Source organism: Delphinus delphis, chromosome 7, assembly GCF_949987515.2.
Source record: "Delphinus delphis chromosome 7, mDelDel1.2, whole genome shotgun sequence".
Classification (NCBI taxonomy): Eukaryota; Metazoa; Chordata; class Mammalia; order Artiodactyla; family Delphinidae; genus Delphinus; species Delphinus delphis.
Genome location: NC_082689.1, coordinates 100,665,314 through 100,689,253, shown reverse-complemented (window position 1 = coordinate 100,689,253; position 23,940 = coordinate 100,665,314). Strand labels below are relative to the sequence as shown.

At 34.4% G+C, this 23,940-nt stretch overlaps 1 protein-coding gene across 1 annotated transcript in view; it reads right to left on the bottom strand.

Moving 5' to 3' along the window:
* DPP10 (dipeptidyl peptidase like 10) overlaps window positions 1-23,940 on the bottom strand; it is a 650,987-nt gene that overhangs the window by 122,793 nt on the left and 504,254 nt on the right. Inside the window, exon 7 of the mRNA XM_060015722.1 lies at window positions 23,817-23,898. Within this exon, the coding sequence (XP_059871705.1) occupies window positions 23,817-23,898 (82 nt within the window). The remainder of the gene's footprint in view (window positions 1-23,816; window positions 23,899-23,940) is intronic.

Sequence of the window (23,940 nt, the reverse complement as noted above, 5' to 3'; positions counted from 1 at the left end):
ACTGTACTAGATGTCATTTTAGTAACAGCAAACAACTCGAAAAACCTCAATTTGGGGTCTTTTACCAAAAAATGCATTGGTGATCAATAAAATAATCTTTAGAGCATGTCTCTGATTCTCTCCAGCTCAACTCAAAGATCCACTAATGAAAGGAAACACTGGCAAAATTCTTTCAGATTGATAAGTGGAACACACCTCCCTATGCCTCAGTCTTCCCTGGTAATTCTTTTCTAAATAGCATAGCAGTAATAATAACCTTGTGCTTGAGGATTCAAGAAAGAGTTTTAATATGAATACATTACAGTCTTACAAAATAATGTCAACATCACCAGCAGCAACAACAATAGTCCCAATACAGGAAGAGCAGTAGAAATTAAAGTGTCTGTCCACAAAAAAATGAACTATCTTTAATAGAGATAATTCAGGATAAAATTATTTATAATTCACTTTAAAATATTTTTAATGCCAAACATTCCAAACTGTTGGTCTGTGTGATATAACTGTCACAGAGCCATGTTTCATCCACTTGTTGCGGGGAGTAAAATATTGTTCAATGAAAGCCAAATTGCTATTTAGATTGACATTTTACTAAGAAGGTGAAAGAGGGCCTAGTGCCCATGTGTTCCAGCATGCTATAGGATCATTGCACAAAAGCAGACAGAGCAAACACAAGAACTTCTGAAATAATTGTGTGATTAATCATGAGGTCCTAGGCTTTAAACCTTGATGTGCTCAATGATGAAGGCAACCTTAACATCCAGAACATTTGATTGGTATTCTACTTTGATTCTGGTGATTTGGCAAGCACTTAACAGTGAGTGTATCTAGTTAACCATTCCACTACTACCTGTTGTTTATATTACAGGTGAGGATGACAATAAGAATAAGAATTGTTGGGGGTGGAGAGTAAAAAGATATAATAGGTGTTTAAACATGTGTTTATAATCAGGCAGCCTAAATTTAAAATCCAAATAACTTGGATAATTTGCTTAACCTTTCTGCATCTCAATCCTCTCTTTTATAAGATGTGGATGTCTCACACCTACTTTAGAGATCTGATGTGAAGAATAAATGAGATGATGAATGTAGAACATGTAACACATGTGGCTATTGCTAGGAGCAGGGCTGACTTCACGCAAGATAATCTGGTTCAAAAATCTTACACTTTTTGCAGGCGCTACGGAATCTAATTCAAAACAAAACCTCTACAGCTTCAGCCAAGGTGTAAATTATCCCAAACTATTGACTATTGGGTTGATTATATTATGACGACTATATATTAGGAATAGTTAGTAGAATAGTAATAGCAGTAGGGGTAGTACTATTAGGAGGAGAGGGGGTGGTATTAACAAATGATATTCATTGCTTTCACTTCATTTAGAAAGTTTTCAAGTGATAAGAATATAGGAAATAAACTTATTGAAAGTAGGCAGGTCCCACTTAGGCAAAAGTTTGAGAACTATATCTCAGGTATCTTAAAACTGGATGGAAGTTTTTTTTTTTATGACTTTCACAACCCCTCATAACTGAGAAATAATATTAGCTTTATGGTAGCCATTTAAGGCTTAAACTTTATGTGTTTTGTATACTACCTCCTTTTGCCTTTCACAAACAGTATATGAAATAGGCACACAAAATCGGCTTTACTTGGAGGGAATTCTCTTTTTGTACCATAACCTTCTACTAGGACTTGTAAGTAAATAGAAATTCAGATCATCCACACTCATGCTACATAAGCACATGGGACTATTATCAAAAGTAAGGGTGACTTGAGACTTCCCTGATGGTCCAGTGGTTCGATCCCTGGTCAGGGAATTAAGATCCCACATCCCACAGAGCAACTAAGCCCACGCGCCACAACTACTGAGCTTGAGTGCCTCAACTAGAGAGACTGCGTGCTGCAACTACAGAGCCCACCCACCCTGGAGCCTGCACGCCACGACTAGAGAAGAGAAAACCGCACACCACAACTAGAGAGAAGCCCAACGAAAGATCCCGCGTGCCTCAGTGAAGATTCCCCATGCTGCAACGAAGACCCAACACAGCCAAAAATAAATAAATAATAAATATTTAAAAAACACTAAAAAGGGTTACTTAACCCAATGTAATATTGTTCCAAATCCTCAGCTTTTTGAAGGGAACAAACTCTAAGTCAAAACAATTAATAAAACCTCCACGATTTCAGCAGATGTATAAATGGTTTTGGATACCAAAACCATTGACCAGTAATTACATTTGTATTTGAAGAACAGATTGGATGATGTTCAAACTCCACATGAAACTGACATCTGTTTCAATGTAAAAGAACAAGCAATATGGAATCAGAATTTTAATGCCATTTGCTGAAATCTGTAATATCAGGGGATATCCACAAGATCTTTCTTCTGTGGACAAAAAATTAGTGGCTGCCTTTATGAAAATATACATTTATAGTCTTTTAAACCCTTTTAAATTACCAAAGTTTTTCCTTGAATTATATTAGCTTCAAGTAATAGTCACAAACTCTCACCACTACTTTAGCAATATAGGAGCTGCAAATATTCCCAGGTACTATCTTGGCACATTGATGAAATTAAGCTGGATCCAAAGGGCAATGATCAAGGGCTACGACTAGATTTAAATCACATTGAAAATACGACAAACACTAATGCCATTTATCCTCATGTTACTGATTAAACTGTCATAATATTTTTGACGCCATCAATCAATTCCTTCAATGAGCCACCTACACAGTATAACAAATAGAAATGGATAGCTATTTGACCACTTAATTTTTCAGCTAATAGAGCAAGCTGACCAAGCAGTTTTTCAAAATCCATGGTCTTAGTACACTTACAAAATAATTCAAAATTGGTAAAGTCACAAGAAAGGCAACAGGAAGACAGCTGAAATACTATATGCTGTGACAAACTGAGAAATATGTAGTAAATGACCCAGGAAATTATTCTATCAATGTGTTAATTGATATTACTCATTACCAATGATTAAACACAACATGTGTCATTGCTGTGCAGGAGGCTGTAAGAGCCAATTTTCAACTTTCTGCCTTCTCTTCCCCTGCTGCTACTCCAGTAATGCTTAAGATGATGGATGCCCCAGCAGCCAGGATTGCTGGGTGAAGAGGTATGGTACAGACTCCTTCCCCAGCCCCAGCCAACTTGTGATGGACATATGGCAATAAATGAACATTTGAGGTTAAAAGTCATTAGGATTATAGGTTTGAGAGCAATTACAATGTAAATTACCCTACTGTGACTGATTTAACCAGAGACAATGCCTAATACAAACTTATAAGAGCAGACTCTTATGAACTTTCAGCCAGTTTAATTGAAAAAGAACATCAGAATAGAACAGAAATATAATTGAATGTTAGATCTATTTTAGCTGAAATATTACTGAAAAGCTATTCCACCTTCACTGATTTGAGTGATTTTTATGATAATTTTAAATTAGAAAACTACAAATCATTCAAAAATCCCCATATGTTGTAATGGTGTAAGAGAATCTACAAAGTCACAGCCAAGTTGGGATAGTATTTGGGTTGCCTTCTACTGTGGCTTGCTTTCTGGGAAAAAGTTGTAATTAAGAAACTATCCCAGATAACATATATTACTGGCAGGGATGTGGTGAAAGGGGACCTTTCCTATGTTGATTGTGAAAATATAAAATGTGATAAGCATATTGAAAAGCAACATGGCAACTGAAAACAAAACATATTTCATCTCATCAGCAATCCCAAATCTGGGACCTTGTCTTGTAAGAAAAACAGAAACAGAAAACCACCAATATGTACAGAATGATGAAGAGTGATATTTATTTCTGCAGTGTTTATGATGGCTAAAATGAAGAGTCAAAGTGAAAACCTATCAAAGTGCTTGCCTGGATGGATTATGATTCATCCACATCAGGTAGTAACACTCGGGCTTTGAGAATAAATTAGTTACATGAGTTGACCTGGAGGTGTTTCACTGAGATACTGTCAAGTGACAAAAGGCACAAAACAAGAAAATTATTTCAACATGAATCCATTTTTGTGCACCAGACAATGACAATACTAATACAAACTTACACTAGCAGGGATCTCACCAACAGACATACATTGAATGTTGTCTTTTTTGTGTGTTTTTTTGCGGTACACAGGCTTCTCACTGTTGTGGCCTCTTCCGTTGTGGAGCACAGGCTCCGGACGCGTAGGCTCAGTGGCCATGGCTCGCGGACCCAGCCGCTCCACGGCACGTGGGATCTTCCCGGACTGGAGCACAAACCCGTGTCCCCAGCATCGGCAGGCGGACTCTCAACCACTGCGCCACCAGGGAAGCCCTGAATGTTGTCTTTTGGTACTCAGCCCCACACCTGCCCCCCACCCGCCATAGTCTTCTATTACTGTGTCATCAGAAACCTGAAATCTACAATTCTAAAATTCCCTTGCAAACTAGTCTTCTCAGCTTCTTTGCTTGATGGGTTCTAGTTACTTTCTGCAAATATGAGAAAGCTGCTAGTTAGGAACTGGAAGACATTTAACCTTTGGTAGTGGCTTTTGCATGCCAGCTTCAACAATAGTGACTAAGTAGCAGTATATATATATATATATATATATATATATATATATATTTTTTTTTTTTATACCCTTCAAATCTATGCAGTTCTCATCTTTCAACCTGCCCTAATAGATGTGAACATTCAGATAACCATATCCTTGCTTCTTTTGGCTCCTGGACCACTAACCATACTCCAACTTCGTCATACTTCCTGATCCATAGTGGCTCCAAAATTTGTGTGGAATCTTTGCCTTTTGCTTTACCAGGAACAGATTTTAATTTTTAATTATTCCAACTTACCAATTTCTTAAATAATTTATATTAAACTAAATATATGTTAATAAAGTGAATTTCATGTAATATTACTTTGGAAATAAATCATTCACAAAAGATTTTGTAGTGATTTAGCATCATTATTAGTTTCAGATGTTATCATTTTTCAATAAATAAGAAAATTTTATCATATGGACAGTATTAAAGCACATAATTATGTACATAATAATTTTTTATCAATAAGCCACCTTGAACTCCATCACATACATAAGACATTTAAGTATTTTTTAAATAAATAAAAATGTTTGAAATATTTAAGCCATATTCCATTAATGGGTATGATTCCATTGGATTTGAAGTAAAATTTTCCCTTTTAAGCAATATGCTACATTTCAGTCTAGGAAACACTTAGAGGAATTATTCTTTAAAGACTCTTAAGTGTAAACTTATAAATAAAAGGTCCTTATTTTGATTTATATAACAGATTCTTTTGGTAACACGAAAGAATATAAGCAGACAAAAAAAATCAGAGTATTTTGACTTTACAATTAGAATGGCTAAAGTGAAAATGAGAGCCAATAATAATGTTGCCAAGGATGTAAAGCAACTGGAACTTTCATCTCTTCTGGTGGGCGAGTGAATTGGTACAATCACTTTGTAAATATATGTAACAGTTTTTACCAAAACAGAATATGTGCATAACTGTAAAACTCAGCAACTCCATCCAAGGAAATGTATATGGATATATATCCATAACAAAAATGTATATGGATATACATCCAATATATGGGCATATATGGGAACCCAATATATCAAGGAACATATATGAGAATGCTCATAGCAGTGCTATTTGTAATAGTCAACAACTGTGTTGCAAATTATGATAATAATTACCCTTGGCGGGGAATAGTGCTAGTGAAACTGAGCAGGACACTGTGGGGTCTTCCTGGGTATAAAAGTCCTTCTGTGTCCCCAGTTTCTTGTTTGTAGAAAAAGGGCTTTAGTCTCCTAGGACTTCCCTGAGTTACAAAGAACAGACTCAAGCAGTTAATAATTAGGGAAGTGAGGGAATGAAGAAACAAAGGAAAAGCAGTCAAGAAACAATAGTTTAGGGATAAAACAGAGTCCTAGTTCCTTCTCAAGGAATACACATAACAATCTGACACATATCTTTGAGTTGTTATGCAAAAACTAAGATCCCCACCCAGGTGGAAGATGGTAACTGTATGCTGACCACAAGCACATAGAACCAAGACTGGTTGGAACCAGAAGGTTGATGATTAAGGTCCCTGAAAGATCACCCTGTTACCTCCCACCAACCAATCAGAAGAAAGTCCACAAGCTGCAACCCTCACTCCAAATGTTGTCTTTAAAAGCACTTCCCTGAAAGCCATCAGGGAGTTTGGGTCTTTTGAGCATGAACTACCCATTCTCCTTGCTTGGCACCCTGCAAATAAATGCTGTACTTGCCTTCACCACAACCCAGTGTCAGTAGATTAGCTTTGCTGTGTGGTGGGTGAGCAGACCCAAGTTTGGTTTGGTAGCACTAGTAAAGAGCAAATCAGGGGTCTTCTGGTATATGAATGATGCTTTGTTTCTACTCTGGGCACTGTGAAAATGGGATTGTTCACAAGAATCAGCTCTGCTTATTTGCTGCATTCTGTTAACTTAAAGAAAAAGGAAAAAATTATGCAGAATTTTATCAGTAATCATAATTCATTGAAAATGCTACCTTAAAGATGATCAATATTTTACTAAAAGCCACAGTATATCATTCAACTTTATAAAAATTTTGTTTCTTTGTCAGTGTGTAATAAATTCTGAGAGCCCATTTATGTAATGCAAAGTAAAGCTATGAGCACAAGTTAAATAGTTTGATTACCTCTGACATTTTAGCTTTGAATAAATCTGTCTGTGGGTTATAGAGTACTGCTTTCATTTCTCTGCAGAACCATCTCTGGGATAGAATAACTCACTCAAATCATTCATGTCACCTTTGCACTAGTACCTGACATTCTAGAGATAGAATCACTATCAGAGAACTCTCATCCCTTGACATCTGCAATTATTCATATCAGGAAACCCTTTCAAAGAGTTCTTATTTCGTAAAACCTTTATAGAACATTATGCATTCTCAAAGAAGTGAAATATATCCTTCTGCCTTAAATTCATAATTATGTAAGTCACTCCCCAATTCCAAAGCCCTTTTATCCATTTTTTTTTTAGGAGAAAAATGGATACCAGATAAAAACAAGCAAACAGATAATTGAAAACCAACTCCAATCAATGAAATGTAACAACAGACTATCTCTTGGCAGTGTCATTCCCTAAACCTCATTTAGGGTAAGAGAAGACTGTATGATAAATTGATCGTTTTGATAACTGAAAAATTAATTTAAAATTCTTATGCGCCCCAAGAAATAAACTGCGACACACTGAAGACAATCAACATTATTATATTATTTAAAAAAAACTTTAATGTGATGATTTCTATGTGTCAGAATGCTAGAGGATGGTATTGTCTAGTCATTGTGTACCCATTTCTTCCTCTACTCCACTTTCTTCTTTTTCATTGTTCCTTCACCACTCCATCTCTTGTCTTATTACCCTTTTTTCTAGTCCTTTATCATTTACCAAATAGGTATCTGGATTGTTTACATGCTAGATGCTGTGCTAAGTTTTGGGGATATAAGGACGAGATCTTACAATCTAATGTTGCATTCCAATACAAGCACACACAAATTAATGTAGATATGGCCAGTAAAGAAAAACAAAACCAATGTATGATGACATTAATTTAGCGGGACATATTACTGCCCAATATGTGTCATAGCAGTAGAACTTGAAATGGGAAACAAGAATAAAAGCAAAAGTGTAGAAAATGGGATTTCTATCAAAGAGACATGGGATCTAATCCTGGCAGTGCTCTTTGTGAGACTGATGTAGCTGCCAGTTGCAGTAACCTAATCACAGATTCCCGTGGCATTGTAATCAAATTTTCCGGAACAAATCCTATGTTCAACAATGCCTGACCCCTCCTGGCTCCTGTTCATTTTCCAGTCCTGGAATTCCAACTTTCTCATTGGTTCTGAGAGCTTTCAGAAATCTATTTAATGAATTCATTTTCGGTTGAAATGAACGTGAATCCATGTCTCTCACTTACTTCCAGGAATCCTAATTACCAGGTGACATGCGGCAGCTTAACCTTCAAAGCCTCATGGGTAAGAAAGCCCTTCACTGTCACTTATGTTGGGAGCAAGCTAAATTAACCCCTGTTTCTTTCCAGCTTTCATCCATCCCAGGATTAGCAAAAAGCATGGTGCATATACACTTTATTCTCTGATGCTAAAACAATTTGATTTTACATTTGTATTGTAACTCCTTGTATTTCAAATGGAGACTCCAAAATTTAAAAAAGAGATTCTGAGGATTGAGGGAGATTGGAAGCATAATTCTCATATGCTTATCAATGTGTCTGTGCCTAATGCTTTCCAGTTTATGGGCATGTTGATAAGAAAACAAATTGAAAAATGCAGTAGGTGGAACCAGCCTTGGCTATCTCCCATGCACATTTTACCCACAGCTCTGGACTCTTTATTCCACTTCAGGCAATTTCAAGGCGTCCCTGGGCACAAATGAAAAATACAGGCCTTTTTTTTCAATACAAGAATATCTAAACATTTTTTACTGTATCCTCCCCAAATACTGGATATGAGTAAAATAATCATAAAAATTCAACTTAGTAATGAAATGTCTTATGTCCATAATTAATTTGTTTATTCTAGTTAATGTTCTTATAAAGTTAAATTTAATTGAGTTAATGATCAACTGAGGATGAGAGTCATTTAAATTCAAGCATAACTTGAAATGCAGGACAAAAAGCACTTGAAATACTTCCTTGTTGTCTCCTTCTTCTTTTTCCCCATGTGAGAGTCTACAGAAATGATTATCCCTTGTGCTTCGTTATCTGTCTGCTACAGTGGGGTATAATTAAACCCTATCTCTGATGTATGTGTAACTGTAACACAATATACCCTAATAACTTTTTATTTTGTTGATGAAAGAATGTAAGAGGATGTTTGAAAGAGTCATTTTCGATTTTTACTAATTCATGTTTGGTGTTTGCAATAGTTTATTCACTGCTTCCCTCTCTTCAGTTCTCCTCACTTGCATCCATACAATAAAATGACAAAACAGACCCTTTCTGTCAGTGCTTTGACTGCGACATTGTCCAATTAAACTTTCAGCATTCCATAAAGAGTAAAGGCTAAATTCTTTACACTAAAATTCTAAGCAAATTGTACTGGTTAGGATTTATGTACTAATCCATCTACAAGGCAATCTCTGCCCTAGTAAATCTCATCCACTTGCCATCACACAGTACAGTTTTTGTCTGTGTTTGTTTTATTTTCTTCTTTCTTGGGGAGACACTGACACACAAAACAGAAAAAGTCTACCTTGAAGAGAAAATAGACTTCCTTGTGAGATACCACTTTTTAAAAATGCTAATGTCAGACATTTCATATTATTTAAAGACACATATAATTATATATATTTACTACTTGAAATATTTTTGTTTCTTAATGAAGAAAGTTTAAAGATGAAAGAAGATGGCAAGCCACATGTATGGGGGCACACATGGAGGAACGATGGTTATACAGGTCACTTATTCATTTGCAATTTCACTATACTCCTACTATGCACCATGTCTATGAGACAATGTTGACTGAGTCTTAGTCCCTGTACTTGATGAATTCACAGTTTAAAATAAGAAAGATAAGAAAAACAAGAAGTAATTAACAAACTACATGGTATTTGTATGACATATTGATGCACAAAGCATTATTAGAATGTGAATAAAGACGCAAGACAGCTTGAGTCTGATTGAGGAATAGGAGGGTCAGAAAAGGTTTCAGATGAGGCAAGACATTTTGGCTGAACTTACAAGTTCAGGTGGATTTTCCTAGGCAGAGAAAGGTAAAACAAAATTCAAGTAGAGGAAATGGCATGAGAAAAGGTGGGTTTAAATGATCATATGTTGAAAACACACTATATAGCAAAAAGCAGAAGGAATAGGGGGAGAAATGACAAGGCAAAGAGATGTGTGTTAGCGGGTGAATGAAGCCAGACTATAGATATGAAAGATTTGTTGGAGAGCTGGAGAGAAGAGAGGGAAACATAAGGAGATAAGAATGAGATCTTTCTTAACAATTATCCATTTACTAGTCATTCTGAAAAGCAGTTCTATTTAAAAACTGACTAGAATAATATTGGTCCATTTGTGGAGGTACAAAGATGGATAAAGTGTCTTGAAAAATTTTTAATCATGATCATAGAATCTTTCATTTCATTTTGAGTAAATTTAAATAATTACTCTCTATTCTTGGAGAAGCAGGAAGTGAAATGAAATCTCAATTATCTCAGTGATATTGTATTATTAACAACTAAGGTATAGGATATCTCAAACTGAACCTCCAAACACCTTTCCTATATGGGTCTCCTGATTCTACAGGCATTAATACAGTAGACAAATAATATGCCCTCTCTTAAAATGGACTTCTTTCACATTAGCCTTTGGTGGGAGGTGGGTGTATTTCCAAGTTCGATGCATATAATACTTTAATGTTAGAATAGACAAAACCAAGACTAATAGAGATAGAAAATCAATGTTTAGACAGATAGCAAGATGTTTTAATAGGAAAGTCCAAATTCATCCTCCACTGATAACTTGGTATCATAACTCTTGAAGAGATATAATATGACTGAGAAGCAAATGAACAGTATGATTCTGGGCAGGGGAGGGGGAATATCACCAGTGCATATACATTCTTGGGTTTATAAATGGAGGATGGAATAAGACAAGGTGAAAAAAATGACAGCTTGACAAACTTTCAAAACAATGTCCCTGAATAAAAGACTTTTCTGGGAATTTAAAAGTAGTAAGAAGGAGAAGGAAGATGAAAAAGAGGAGGAGGAGAATGAGAATTGAGGAAATACACCCAGAATTTACTTCCTCAAAATCATTTAGGCTGCATAGGCTGTAAGTCTGCTGTCCAGAATCCTTCATCACAGGGTTCAAGCAAAGAAGACCATCAAGCTTTGCATGGATCCCATCATTGCAGCAATTAAGTCTCCTTGCCCCAGGCTTAGTGATCACTTTCCTCACACAGACTTTATCAGTGAAATCTCTCATGTCATTTATTCCTGTTTGTATCAGACATCTCCAGATTTTAACTACTGTCACTAACAACTTATCTTCCACTATGTCATCATCCCTATAATAACACTCAATACTCCCTGGCCCTTTACCCACTCAACCTTCCATGCCCTTTTACTCTATATTTGAAAACTGGCACTCCAAAACCAACCTATTTCCCTCTACTTTGTTACTTCTCTAAGGGTTCCTTCTCCCTCTTTGCCATATCTGAACCCTGGTCTCCCTTGAGGACATCATTACCCAGGCACCCTCTCTAGTGACCCCTGCTTATTATCTCATACCTCAAGATGCTCATTGCTCCCTTTTGTTCCTTTAGAACATAATTCTTCCACCTCATTATAAAAAATCCTTTTCATATGAGGCTCATGCCTATCAGCTTTACCATTCTCTGGCTCTCAATGCAGAAAAGTAATATTCTAAAACACTAGTTATAAAAATACTAGTTCTGATAGGCATTATATGAAAAAAAAAGTTTCATGGTCTATGGAAGGGTTCAGTAAATTATGGTGCATGAGCAAAATCTAGCCTGGCCCATGAACTAAGAATGGTTTTTGCAGACCAACATGTGTAATTAATTTGATGAGAGGGAACACTTACATGGAATCCTAATTAGGTGAAAAGTTATCCCACAAAAAAGAATCCCATTCTTCTTATTGGTAGATATGTATTATAAAACATTACACTTAATTGTTATTTTACTTTGAATTACCTCAATAGAATTTTCTGGCAACGTGTTTTTCTGCCTTGTTACATTAAAACTTACATAATACTCTTGATTTTGCCTCTTGTCCTGCAAAACCAAAAATATTTACTATCTGGCCCTTTACAGAAAGTTTGCTGACCCTTGATTTGGGGTAAACAACTAAGAAATATTGAATTAAACAGTATTAGTTTCTTCCTTCCTCCCTTCCCTCCTTCCTTCCTTCCTTCCCTTCCTTCCTCCTTCCTCTCTCTCTCTCTTTTCCTTCCTTTCTCCCTCCCTCCCTCCCTCTCTTTCTTTCAATTCAGGATCCTTCAAAGTTTGCTAATTTCATTTTGAAACACTGAAATCCACCATATTATATAACGTTTCCTAAATACAGTTGACCACAATTTAAAAAAAAAATCAGAACATCTTACAGGCCAAATATTCTAAAACTTTTAAAAATGCAATTTAAAATAAGTCTTATTACCTTAAATAAAAATTAACTGGTAACTGTATCATTATTTGTATCCTTAAAGATCTATTATTTTCACAGCTTTCAAATTGCATTAACACTTCTCCAAGATATGGGTAAACTTTTTGTCAGCAAACTTCAGTAGCAATAATAAAACTCATCTTGAGAAATTAAACATCAAGGATTGACTCGAATTAATTGATTGATTTAGAGCAAAATTTTCATATTTTTCTTAAAAACAGCGTTTACAATCCACCAAATATTTAGTCACCATAACATTCTAGGCCAACCAAGCCAACACTTCTCTGTCCCAGCAGATCCCTTATTTTGTTTTTCTTCACCTTTTAGATTCTCTGATACAACAAGCCAAACATCCAGAGCAAATAAATCAGATCTTCCTTCAAAGTCTTTTCAAATAACTTTTTTCTTCTGTAAAATCTCTTTATTTTTAGGGCTTCCCTGGTGGCGCAGTGGTTGAGAGTCCGCCTGCCGATGCAGGGGACATGGGTTCATGACTCAGTCTGGGAGGATCCCACATGCCACGGAGTGGCTGGGCCCATGGGCCAAAATCATGATTCCAAAGAAACAAACCCACTATTTCCCTCATTAAAAAAAAAAAAAAAATGTATGCCGCCGACTAGCCTTATCTGCATGTTATTGTGCTATAACTATTGTAGTTTTGTCCAAAGTATGTCTTGATTTATCATCTTCTGCTTCTAGATTTTAAATGTCTCAGCCGTTCTTTAATTTCACTCCAACGGAATTCTCTAGTGACTAACATAGCAGATTCTAAGGACAAACTTCTTATTCTTTAAAAACTCAAGTGGCTATTTTTTTTTTATAGAAAATGTTCTCTACATTTTACTAACTAAATTCTTGAAGGTCATCACATTTGGGAGTAATAAATGCTACCAGAACTGAATTCATGCTAACTGAATTGTTTACTACATGTTTTATTAACCATATGATTAAAACTGGATGAGCTACCAAGATAATACACCTTGGTTTTAGAAATAAGACCCAAAGGAAACAAAGTCTCAAAAATTTACAATGACTTAAAAAGAAAGCATACTGATTAATTATATTCACGTTTATTAGTGGATGGCATTGCATATCTGCACATGTAGAAGAATCATACTAATTTTAATGGCTTTTTAATATTTTATTATTTTATGCACCCTAATATATTTTATTAGTCTCATAATGATGACTTAAGTTGTTTCTATTCTTTTATTCTGCTTTTTAAATTATAAATAACATTCAAGTGAATTTTCTTTTTATGTGTTTGGATCTATGTGCAATATATCCACAGGATAAATTCTATATTTAGAATTGCTAGATATATAGCACTATATTTCTTATTGGATATATTCGTAGCCCAATAAGAATGTGTGTGTATAGTTTATGTTTATTTTTGATTTCTAATTTAATACCTTTGTGGTCCAAGAACATATTCTGTTTTATTCCCATTCTTCTATACTTATTGAGGTTTGTTTTATGACCCAGTGTGAGCACTTAAAAATGCCCTGTATTCTGTAATTTTTGGGTATAGTGTTCTGTAAATGTCAATTATGTCATGTTGATTGACTGTGTCGATCAATTCTTTTATATCGTCACTGATTTTCTGTATAGTTGTTCTATCTTTAACCGGAAGACAAGTGTTGAAATTACCAGCTAAAATTTTCAATTTGTCTATTTCTCTGAGTTTCTGAAATCTACTAAAGTATATATCTGCTTTCAAACTTTTCCTGGCTCTGGAGAATTATTACTTCATGTTTCTCAGAGACTATAGTTTAGGCTGTGGTCGATTCAAAGTATCATAAAATATAGAGTTTCTTTTCACATGTTCAGTTTCTTTGTTGTTCTTAAGAAGGAAAGCAAGGGGAGAGCTCCTCTACCACACCATGTAAAGGATGCCTGGAGTTATTTCTGACATGAGGAATCTTGAAATTAATGCAGAGCACAGTTTCTCTCAGAGAGTTCTCTTCATGCCGTTTACTAAAGAACAGTAAATCCCTAGAATACTGAACTTTTCCTAATTGGAATCTTTATACCTCAGGGGTTGTGTAGCATGGGTCACATCTTACAATAAAACACTACTATAATCTTATTTTTAAAGTTTTTATTTAGACCGTTGAAGGACTATGACTTGACAGCACTGTAGGATAACCCTGTATGGTTAAAAGTAAGAATAATAGATATGCAAAAGCTTAGCTGCAATGAAACAGAAAGAGTCTAATATTTAGAAACCTTCACTGATCATCATCTATGTTGTTACTCCATTCAAATGGTTTGCTTAGCAGGAACTGTCCAAAGTATTCAGTACATCGGATTATGTATGATCCAGATTTATAGTTTAAAAATGTGCAATCTTAGAATCTCTCTGGCTCTTACTCCACAATATATTATTTAATTCAATGTTAGGAGCAGCATGAGACAAGAAGTGCTGCAGAAATTGCTATTTATGTTGGAAAACAAACAAATAGGGGAAAAGATATGGCTGTTGCATTTACCTCATTATTACTAAATAACTCAAAATTGCTTAAATATAAGTTAAGGGAAATATAGGGAGTTTTATTACAATGAGTTTTTATGGTTATTCTTTCCAGTACAAGTCTGCTAGCACATTTTATATTTCTAGTTTGCTTTATTATCTTTTCACATTTGGAAATAATAGTAAGTTATAGTTTTCTGTTATTAAAAGTATAAATAAAAGAATTAAAGCATGTGATTGCATAGAAGTCTACTCTATTTCTTTTCATATTGAGAGCTTCCTTATAGTCAGAGGGATGCCTTTAAATAAAGGTCCAAATCTTGCACCAGTATATAACTCCAAAACTCAACTTGCTGGTTACTTCCTCTAGGAAACCGCTCCATCACCTCAGAGAGGATTCCCCCTGCAAGATGAGGTCCATGTTGTAGGTGTTCCCAAAGGTGAGTATTCTCACCTTTAAGTCTATTTTCTGTGAATTCCTGGAATAGACATTGTGCCTTTTATACCCGTAATAAGTAACAAGTTCATAAGACCTAGTTAGAAGTTCTATGAAATTTTATATTTCATGCTGGATTAAACCAAACGAAGCACTTTAAATCAGGATAAAGACTACCATCTCCCCCGAGAAGAGAGAAGTAGATTTCTGACATTCCATCATTAAAACTGGTACTTTATATGACAGTATTGGTTTCCATTTGATTTTTCTAAATGTTGAATAAAACACTACAAACATAGCACAGGAAAAAGGCATTCTCAAATAGCATACAGTGAATTGATTTTCTTTTCTTGCTTTTTAATTATTAATATTATTATTATTACTAGATAAAAGCTTGGCAATATTTCTTATCACTCTCTAGATCTAAATGTAGGTCAGGGCTGGCCTCGCATCTGTCAGCATCTAAGTATCTTCCATTTGCAGCTGGCACAGGTTACAACATCTTCTCTAAGCAGCTTCTCTTTTATTATTTTCCATGGAAAACCCATGCCTGCTAACTCCATAGTCCAATATACAGTTATACATGCTATCAGAATTACAGAATTTGAGCTCCTGCCTTCAGAGAGTTTGTTTACAGTCCAAGGCAATCATCAAAGTCAAGTCAACACATACTTATCAAGTGACTTCTGATAAGGCCTGTGCAAAGCCTTTAAAAGCAATACGAGTATAGCTAACAGTATGCAAGTTGCTCAGTTTTCTCCTTACATTGAAATAAGCAACACTTAATTGGAGGGAAATAATCTGAAATGTGTGCTTATAAAGGATAGTAATTTCATTTTCCATTTCTTTTGGAAATCTGAATTTTGTAGAAAAGTCATAAATATGCTGTTTAAATAATTACAAGACACTAAGATTTATATTGCACAGCAAGGCAAATTAATTTTCTTTTAAATTGTACACTGTAATTGCAGATTTTTTCTTTACACATGTACACTTATACTGTTACCATATTTTACTTATATGAGAATGTATTTCCTGTCACATTTGCCTACATGATATACTAATGTAAATATACACCTGAATACAATGCAAATGTATCAGTCAAAATGGTTGAGATAGTTTAAAGGTATTTTTGTTCAATCCAAACACAGTTATCCTATTATGGTTCATCAGTTATCCCCAGTCAAAATATTGATTATAGAAAACATATTAGCTTCTTGATATTGATTTTCCTGATTCCAAACTTGAAGTGAGACCTATTAGACCTTAGGTGTGTCTAATACTAGAATATAATAAGAAGGATTGCTTTTATTATTTCCTGGAACTAAAAATATAATCATTAGATTTTGTCCTGGGTAAAATGAAAAAGTAACCTTGTTTTTCATTTATCACCACTAATGAAAATAAGTGGAGTTTTAAAAAAAGGTGCAAATTCATTTATAAGAGAAAAGGTCATCATGACAAACACTTGAGGATGTTATGGTATAAATTTTCTGGCAGTTTTCCTGCACCAATGTACTACCTAGGAATGAGCACCACACCACACACACCACAGTGAAGAACTGACTTGAAATAGACCTTGACTCTCAATGGCTGCTTTTCTTAATTTACTTCTATGTCACCTCTGGTATGTTGGTATGCTAGGACTCTAAACCCCAGACTTTCGTTTCAAATGTACATGACACCAGCAGCAGGGAGTGAATGTGTGTGCATATGACTATGTGTGTGTGTAGTGTGTGTATGAGTATGCACGTGTATATCTTATATTTGCAAATGCTTATCATGTATTTCTTGAATACATCTTAATGACAATTAAAATGATTACTTTTATACTGGAGAAAAACACAATGGCATATGAAGCAAAATCATATTGATTTTTAGTAGGGGACATGAGATTTCAGCAACATGTTTGAAAAATGCTACCTTAAACATCTGCCTTTAAACGAAGAAGGGTTAAAGTCACCCTGGAAAAGTCAATAAAATTGTTCAAAATGTTTACATTAATTAATGAAATTAATTAATTAGGTAAATTTTCATTAAATCTTAATGAAAACTTAAGCAGTTACACCAAAGAAATTGAAACTCTCCTAGAGGCAATGAACCACTGCTAATCACTTAAGATTTTAATACAATTTTAAGGTAAATCTCTAGTTAAAAATGTAGGTGATAGGAAAGTTTGATAAATTGTATTTGGAGAATTACCTAAACATTACGTTCTTCAAAAATATAGATAATGAATGTAGAAAAGTGATTTCTCTAAACACCTAAATTGTGATAAATTAAGTAACATACTGGATATTTTTAAAGCTTTATGCCATCGGAAGAATGGGTATGGTGATTTTATTTTATCCTGAATAGACTGAAAAAGTACTAGCAATATTAAAGAAGGAGTCTACCTTATGTTAAGTGTTCTTATCACACAAAAAATTAAAGAGGGCAGTAAACATCTTTTGGAGGTGATGGATGTGTTTATCCCATTGAAGGTGCTGATGGTTTCATGGGTGTATACTTATTTTCATCTCAAGTTTTATAGTCTTTTGTATGTATTCAGTGCAAAGTACAGCCTTTTGTATGTGTCAATCTTTTGTTTTTTTGTGTTTTTTTTGCGGTATGCGGGCCTCTCACTGTTGTGGCCTCTCCCGTTGCGGAGCACAGGCTCAGCGGCCATGGCTCACGGGCCCAGCCGCTCCGCGGCATGTGGGATCTTCCCAGACCGGGGCACGAACCCGTGTCCCCTGCAGGCAGGCGGACTCTCAACCACTGCGCCACCAGGGAAGCCCTCAATCTTTTATTTGTACTCAATAAAGTGGTTTAAATAAATTAAGAGTCTAAAATGAGATTATTTGCAAAAATATGTAAAAACATACATATATGCATAATTTAATTTACTTGAATAAGTATTTATAAGACAATTTTTATTGTTGGACTGCAAATTTTAGATCTCAGTTTAAAACTTGATGTGTTCATCTCTTAAATATATTGTTATCTGTCAAACCAGTTCTAGATTATACTAATGGCCTCTAAACCTAGCTCTCTGCCTTTGGACTCAGTTACCTACACTCTATTTTAAACTTTCCTGCCAGACCTGTCTTTTCAGGAATGATTTCTTTTCATATTATGCCATCTTCAAAACCTTCTTTGGCATCCCATTATCCATGGAAACAACTGTTAGCCTTTCATTAATTTCTTATTAAATCTACATTTTGCCTTGTGCTAAGATGAATTTTATGAAGAAGGAAGGGGGAGGAAGATGAGGGGAAGACAGAGGCAGGGAGAGAGAGAGAGATAAAAGGAGAGAGAGAGAAAGAGAGAGAGAAGAGAGGGACATTTAGCATATTCTTTCTTCTGTCTGCTCTGGAAAAGACTACAGTTTTGTGGTGGAAGACAGCAATGTAAATAAATAATATAAAATACTGTAAAAATTTGAAATAAAATAGAACAATACTAGAATCTTGGGAAGTAAGCAATTCACTTAGATGTAGAAATGCTGGAAAAATTACCAGAGAAGAGGAGGGAAAGTATTTGACAAAGAGTTCTGACGAAAAGAAAACAACGGGTATAGAAAGGGGAATCACTCGGAGCACAAAGCAGCCCTGTGTCACCCTCTGGAAATTACAGAGTTTGGTCCAGGTAGAAAAGCATCTGTACTTTGTTCTGTGATGAACTGTCAGGAGTCAGATGATGTGACAACTTAGTCACATCTTGTGTGTCACATCAATGACATTGTGTGTCATCTCAGTGACATTTCATAACCTTGTGGGAGTTGCTAAGGATCGGCATTGCTAACCATATCTCTGCAGGTGTGAATTAGAATGGCTAGCAATTGAAGAAGGGACGTTAGAAAATAAGCTGCAAAAATTTTTAGGGGAAAGATGATGAAATTCTGAATTAATTATGTTATTACATGAAAGGACAAGTGGGAATCCAATTAATAGCTGTCATTTATTGAGTGCTTACTATGCTGTGATGGCTAATTTTATGTGTAAATCTGGCTGAGTTATGGTGCCTGACTGTTTGGTCAAATACTAGTCTGGCTGTGAAAGCAGTTTGCAGATATGATTAACATTTACAATCAGTTCATTTTAAGTAAGGAATCATGTGGTTGGTCTTTATCCAATGAGTTGAAGGCCTCAGGACTGCAGCTCAAGACTGTGATATTCAATCTTATCAGAGTTTCCAGCCAGCCAGACTGCGCCCATAGTTGTTTGAGGCAGGTTCTCAATCTCTCTCTCTCTGAATACACATATACATATATAGCTATATACACTATTAATACTGTTTACTGGAAAATCTTAACTTGTGCACATTACCTATCTCATTTAAACCTCAAGCAAAACTGGGGGTAGTTATGATTTTCTTTCATTTTTAAAATGAGCAAGTTTAAGCTTAAAGCTTTCAACCTTCCATAAGTTACAAAACAAAAAACAGAATCTGAACTTGAATTGAGTTTTTTCTGATTCTAGAGAGTGTATTTTAATCAGTGAAATGTTTTTTCCTTCTTATGCTCAGACTTCATCTGACTTTTAGAAGCTTTCAATTCTTACGGTAAAATTATAGATAAGGTGTATTTAACTTTTATATATGAATTTACATGAATTCATATAATTATATGACTTTTCAAATGTTCTACAATGAGTGATTTTAACTTTTATAAGATGAAGTTATTTTGGAAAGAAAAAGGCTACGCCCTCTTAAACCAGAATTCTTTTCAACTGAATGACTAACATAATTCTTCCTGCTTCAGTATCCATCATTTCTTTTTATAAAACATTTGCTACAGCTGAAGTGGTCTACTCACTGCCTTCTCTAAATAATACATGCTGTATTGTGTCAGGTTTTTTTCCCACAAAGTTGGCCACAACCAAACTGTTTTCCCCTACACCTATTGTTACTAAAAAATTCTCCATCCTTTGAATTCTAACTCAGACCTTCTTTATCTATAAATTATGCCCAATCTCTTACCTTTCTTCTCTATAGCCAAGGATTTATTTTACAGCAAATAAAATTAGGGAGTGAGAATTAAGGATGAAAAAATCAATTGTTCTTAGTTTATAAACACTACAGGACTCTGATTAATTTAATGCAAAACTAAAGTACTGCAGTGGCTCATCTCTGGTATAATCATATCGCTGACTTTTGCTGATGGCTTCAAATAGTGACAAAGCCTGTCATATTCACATGAAATGGACCGTTAGCCATTTGCAGAGATACACCCTTTAATTATATTGAATTTATGTTTACTTGCACAAAAAATAACCTCAACAAGAATAGAACTTATCCCCAAATTTTCCCAAATGACTTTGGAAAATGCCATGACAAAGAACTTAGGCTTATTTCTCAAAAAAACTAGTAACACCAAAATTCCTGAAGAAGTTAAAATTCAAGTGACACATTGTTTTTAATCTTTTTAAAACAGTAAAAATTAACACCTCTAAAATACTACATGCTAGATACTTTTCAAAATGCTTTGTATTTATACATTAAATACCAGAATAGCATTATTAGTAAAGCACTGTTATTGTCACCATTTTAAAGATAAGAAAACTAAGGCATGTAGAGATTAAGTAATTGTCTCAAAATCAACAGCTAGTAAGTAATGGATGAGGATTCAATCACCTGCAAAATGACCCCCATGAGAGGATCTGTGATTTTTGTAAATTTTTAGTATTCTTATGATTTTCTCAAATATATTAAAGAATAAGGAATCAATAACAAATAGGAATCATTAAAGAAAATGCATACAACTAATACTACTTCCTTTAGGGTATAAAACTTATTTTGGCACAGGTGTAGGTTGCTCTCAGGCTTGGAGAAAAAGAATCATTTAAAACTAATCAAAGTTTTATACATTTTTCCTAAGGACTCTCCAGTGACAGGAACATGAAGTTATTTTGGGTTTCTGTGTTCTAACATTTTGTGTGTTTAGAATTTCCCTCTGGCCTAATGGACCAGCTCTCTTGTTGACAGCAGCAGAGTGAAGCAGTAGGACTACAGCGCCTGCCCACTTCCTGGTGCCCACTCACTACTGTCCATCAATACACTGATCCTTGACTTCTCTGAATCAGACCTGCATCTTCATATCTAGCATATCTTAGGCAGCTTCTGCCGCCACTCTTCAGGAATATCATAATGGAATGGATCTAGAGACAGCCCTACATAGGTATATTAAACACATTGTTTTACATGTCTAAAATAGACACAGGATAAATGCAAATATACTGTCTATAATCTACGGTATTTGAACCATTGCAATATTTTTTCATTTTAAATTACTGGCTTGTTTTCTTCATAATAATTTAATCAATTATTCAACCATTTAGTGTGGATAAGGCAGTGAATACACTGTGTTATACAGGATTTCTTTATAAAATGTAACCATAAAGATGTTCAAGAAGCTTCGGGTCTAATGTCTGGCAACTTTGTATATGTTTCTCTCAATATTATTGGTAAATCTTTAAGGTTTAAATAATCCCAGTTAAATATAGACTATAATATTTAGAATTATATAGAATGTAATATGAGGGAGGTCAAAAAGCAGTCAAATGCTTTCATTTTACTACTGATGAAAATGAGGTGCCGAGAGGAAAAATGATTTGGCCAAAGTCACATAACCAACCACTGGCCGAGACTCTATCTCAGGTATATTCACGTCCAGAATATTTCAGGGTCCAGAAGTTTTTTAATGAAAAGATGCATTGTTTAGTTATAGTACATTATTCCACAGCCTTACTGTGATGTGAAATATCTGTTTCGCCAATTAGCTTAAGAAAGTATTTCTTAGATTTAAAAAATGGAATAAAACTAATAATATGCACTTTTTTAAGGAAAATATTTATATTTCCTAAATTATCGTAATGAAATGATGGTCATGGGAAATTAAAAAACATACCTCAACCCACTCAGCTGTTACTGAAGCAGCAATTCTAAGTAAATACAAGCAAACAAACAAAACTAGAGGATTCTAACTTCTGTTAAAGGTTAGGGTTAGGGTTGGTTGATCAGAATTATTAAAGGCAAATAAGATGAACATATTGATAAGAATATGAAGAATTTCAATTTACTAAAAGACGTATTTAAAATACATTTAACCCCCCTCATTCTTAAAAGCATAGTTCAAATTATATAATGTAAAACCTACAGAACACTAAAGAAAAAGACCATATATCCACCATCACTACTAAGGAGTTAAAGTCTTATGTACTTTAACTTATTGAACTTTAATTTATGTATTATGTAAAACATAATTATGTATTAAGATAGACCCAATAGGCACATATAAAACACTGTACCTATCGCAGGGAAAACATTTATTAAAGTTTACATTAAGCCATTAGGTCATCATTTTCTAAGTGACTATTACAAAGATCTGTTTTTGAACTTTACAAATTAGCTTCAAAACCAATTTCACATTTTTGTAAATTTAAAAACAAACATCAAAATAACACACCTGAAATAAGAATATGCAATAAATTTTTAAAAATATTCTAACTAAATACTATTAAAAGTATTACTATCAAATTGTTGGATGAAGATTAAGCACCATTTAAAGAAAATTCTATAGTCTTCCATGTTTTATTGGAACAGAAAAAGAGGACACTAACATTATACTAGAAAGGATCAAATAAATTTAAAATTTGGCTTTTTGAGAAGACAAATGTGAAATTTATAAATATCAACCAAAGTTGATCATGAAAATAAAATACTTATAAATAATATTAGGAAACAAGAAAAAATACAGCAACACATGCTAAGATTAAAAGAACACTAAGAAGTTATAAAAATATTATGCTAAAAATTTGAAAATTTAGGTGAAATGGACTTTTAGAAATGCATAAATTACCAAAACTTATTCAAAAATAAATCTAAACCTTACTGTTACAATCATAATAGAATACATTTTTAAAAATCTTCCCACAAAAAAAGAAACTACCTCACCATAACTAGGCACATTCATAGGGTAGCTAGTGCAAGAAGAATTTAATAAATTAGAAAGCAGAAAAATTGGAATGGAAGAAGCAATAATGTCATTATTAACAAATAATAGTCTGGAAAAACTAGGTGTTCATGAGGATATGGAACAAAGGGGATTCTCACATTGTTGCTAGTAGGCATATAAACACACAAACAATTTAGAAATCAGTTTGGCCATGTGTAGTACTTTTGAGCATGCTCAAGCCATACAAGCAAGCAATACCACTTCCTGAGCAATTTTCCCTTAAAGTTTATATCCAGGCACCCATGAGACTCAAGAATATTGTGAAGCTCAAACTGCTTTTATACATCAATCACTCTCTTTTTGAGTTTGTGATAATTCCAAAATATATGAGAAAAAAGTCTTAAGAGAACATTGTCAAGTGTAGACTTCCATCTTACATTTTTGCCATGAACAGTGCTTTAAGAATAAATAAAACATTATGTAACAGAAATTTTACAGAACGAGGCCTTAGTATTCTTGGATCTCTTCTGGGTTTTATTATTAACTAGCAGTTTAATCACACATTATAAACTTTTCTTTTTAATTAGTTGATAACATTATACTGGTACTATTTGATATATTCTTAAATTAAAATACTAGATAAAAGATATTAAGGTAAATTAAAATCATCCAGTATAATAGGACAATTTTTACGAGTGGCTTCTGTAGCATTTTCCATAGGGCCCTGGCTGACAGTACTCAGTGCATACCAATGCCTGTGCTTACCAGCTGCTGCCCTTGGACGCCCCAGGCCGCGTACTGCAAGATGGAGTCCTCTACTTCTGGAGGATTTAACTCCCAAACTTCCCTTGAAAAAAGGTAAATATTTTTACATGAACAAATTAACACC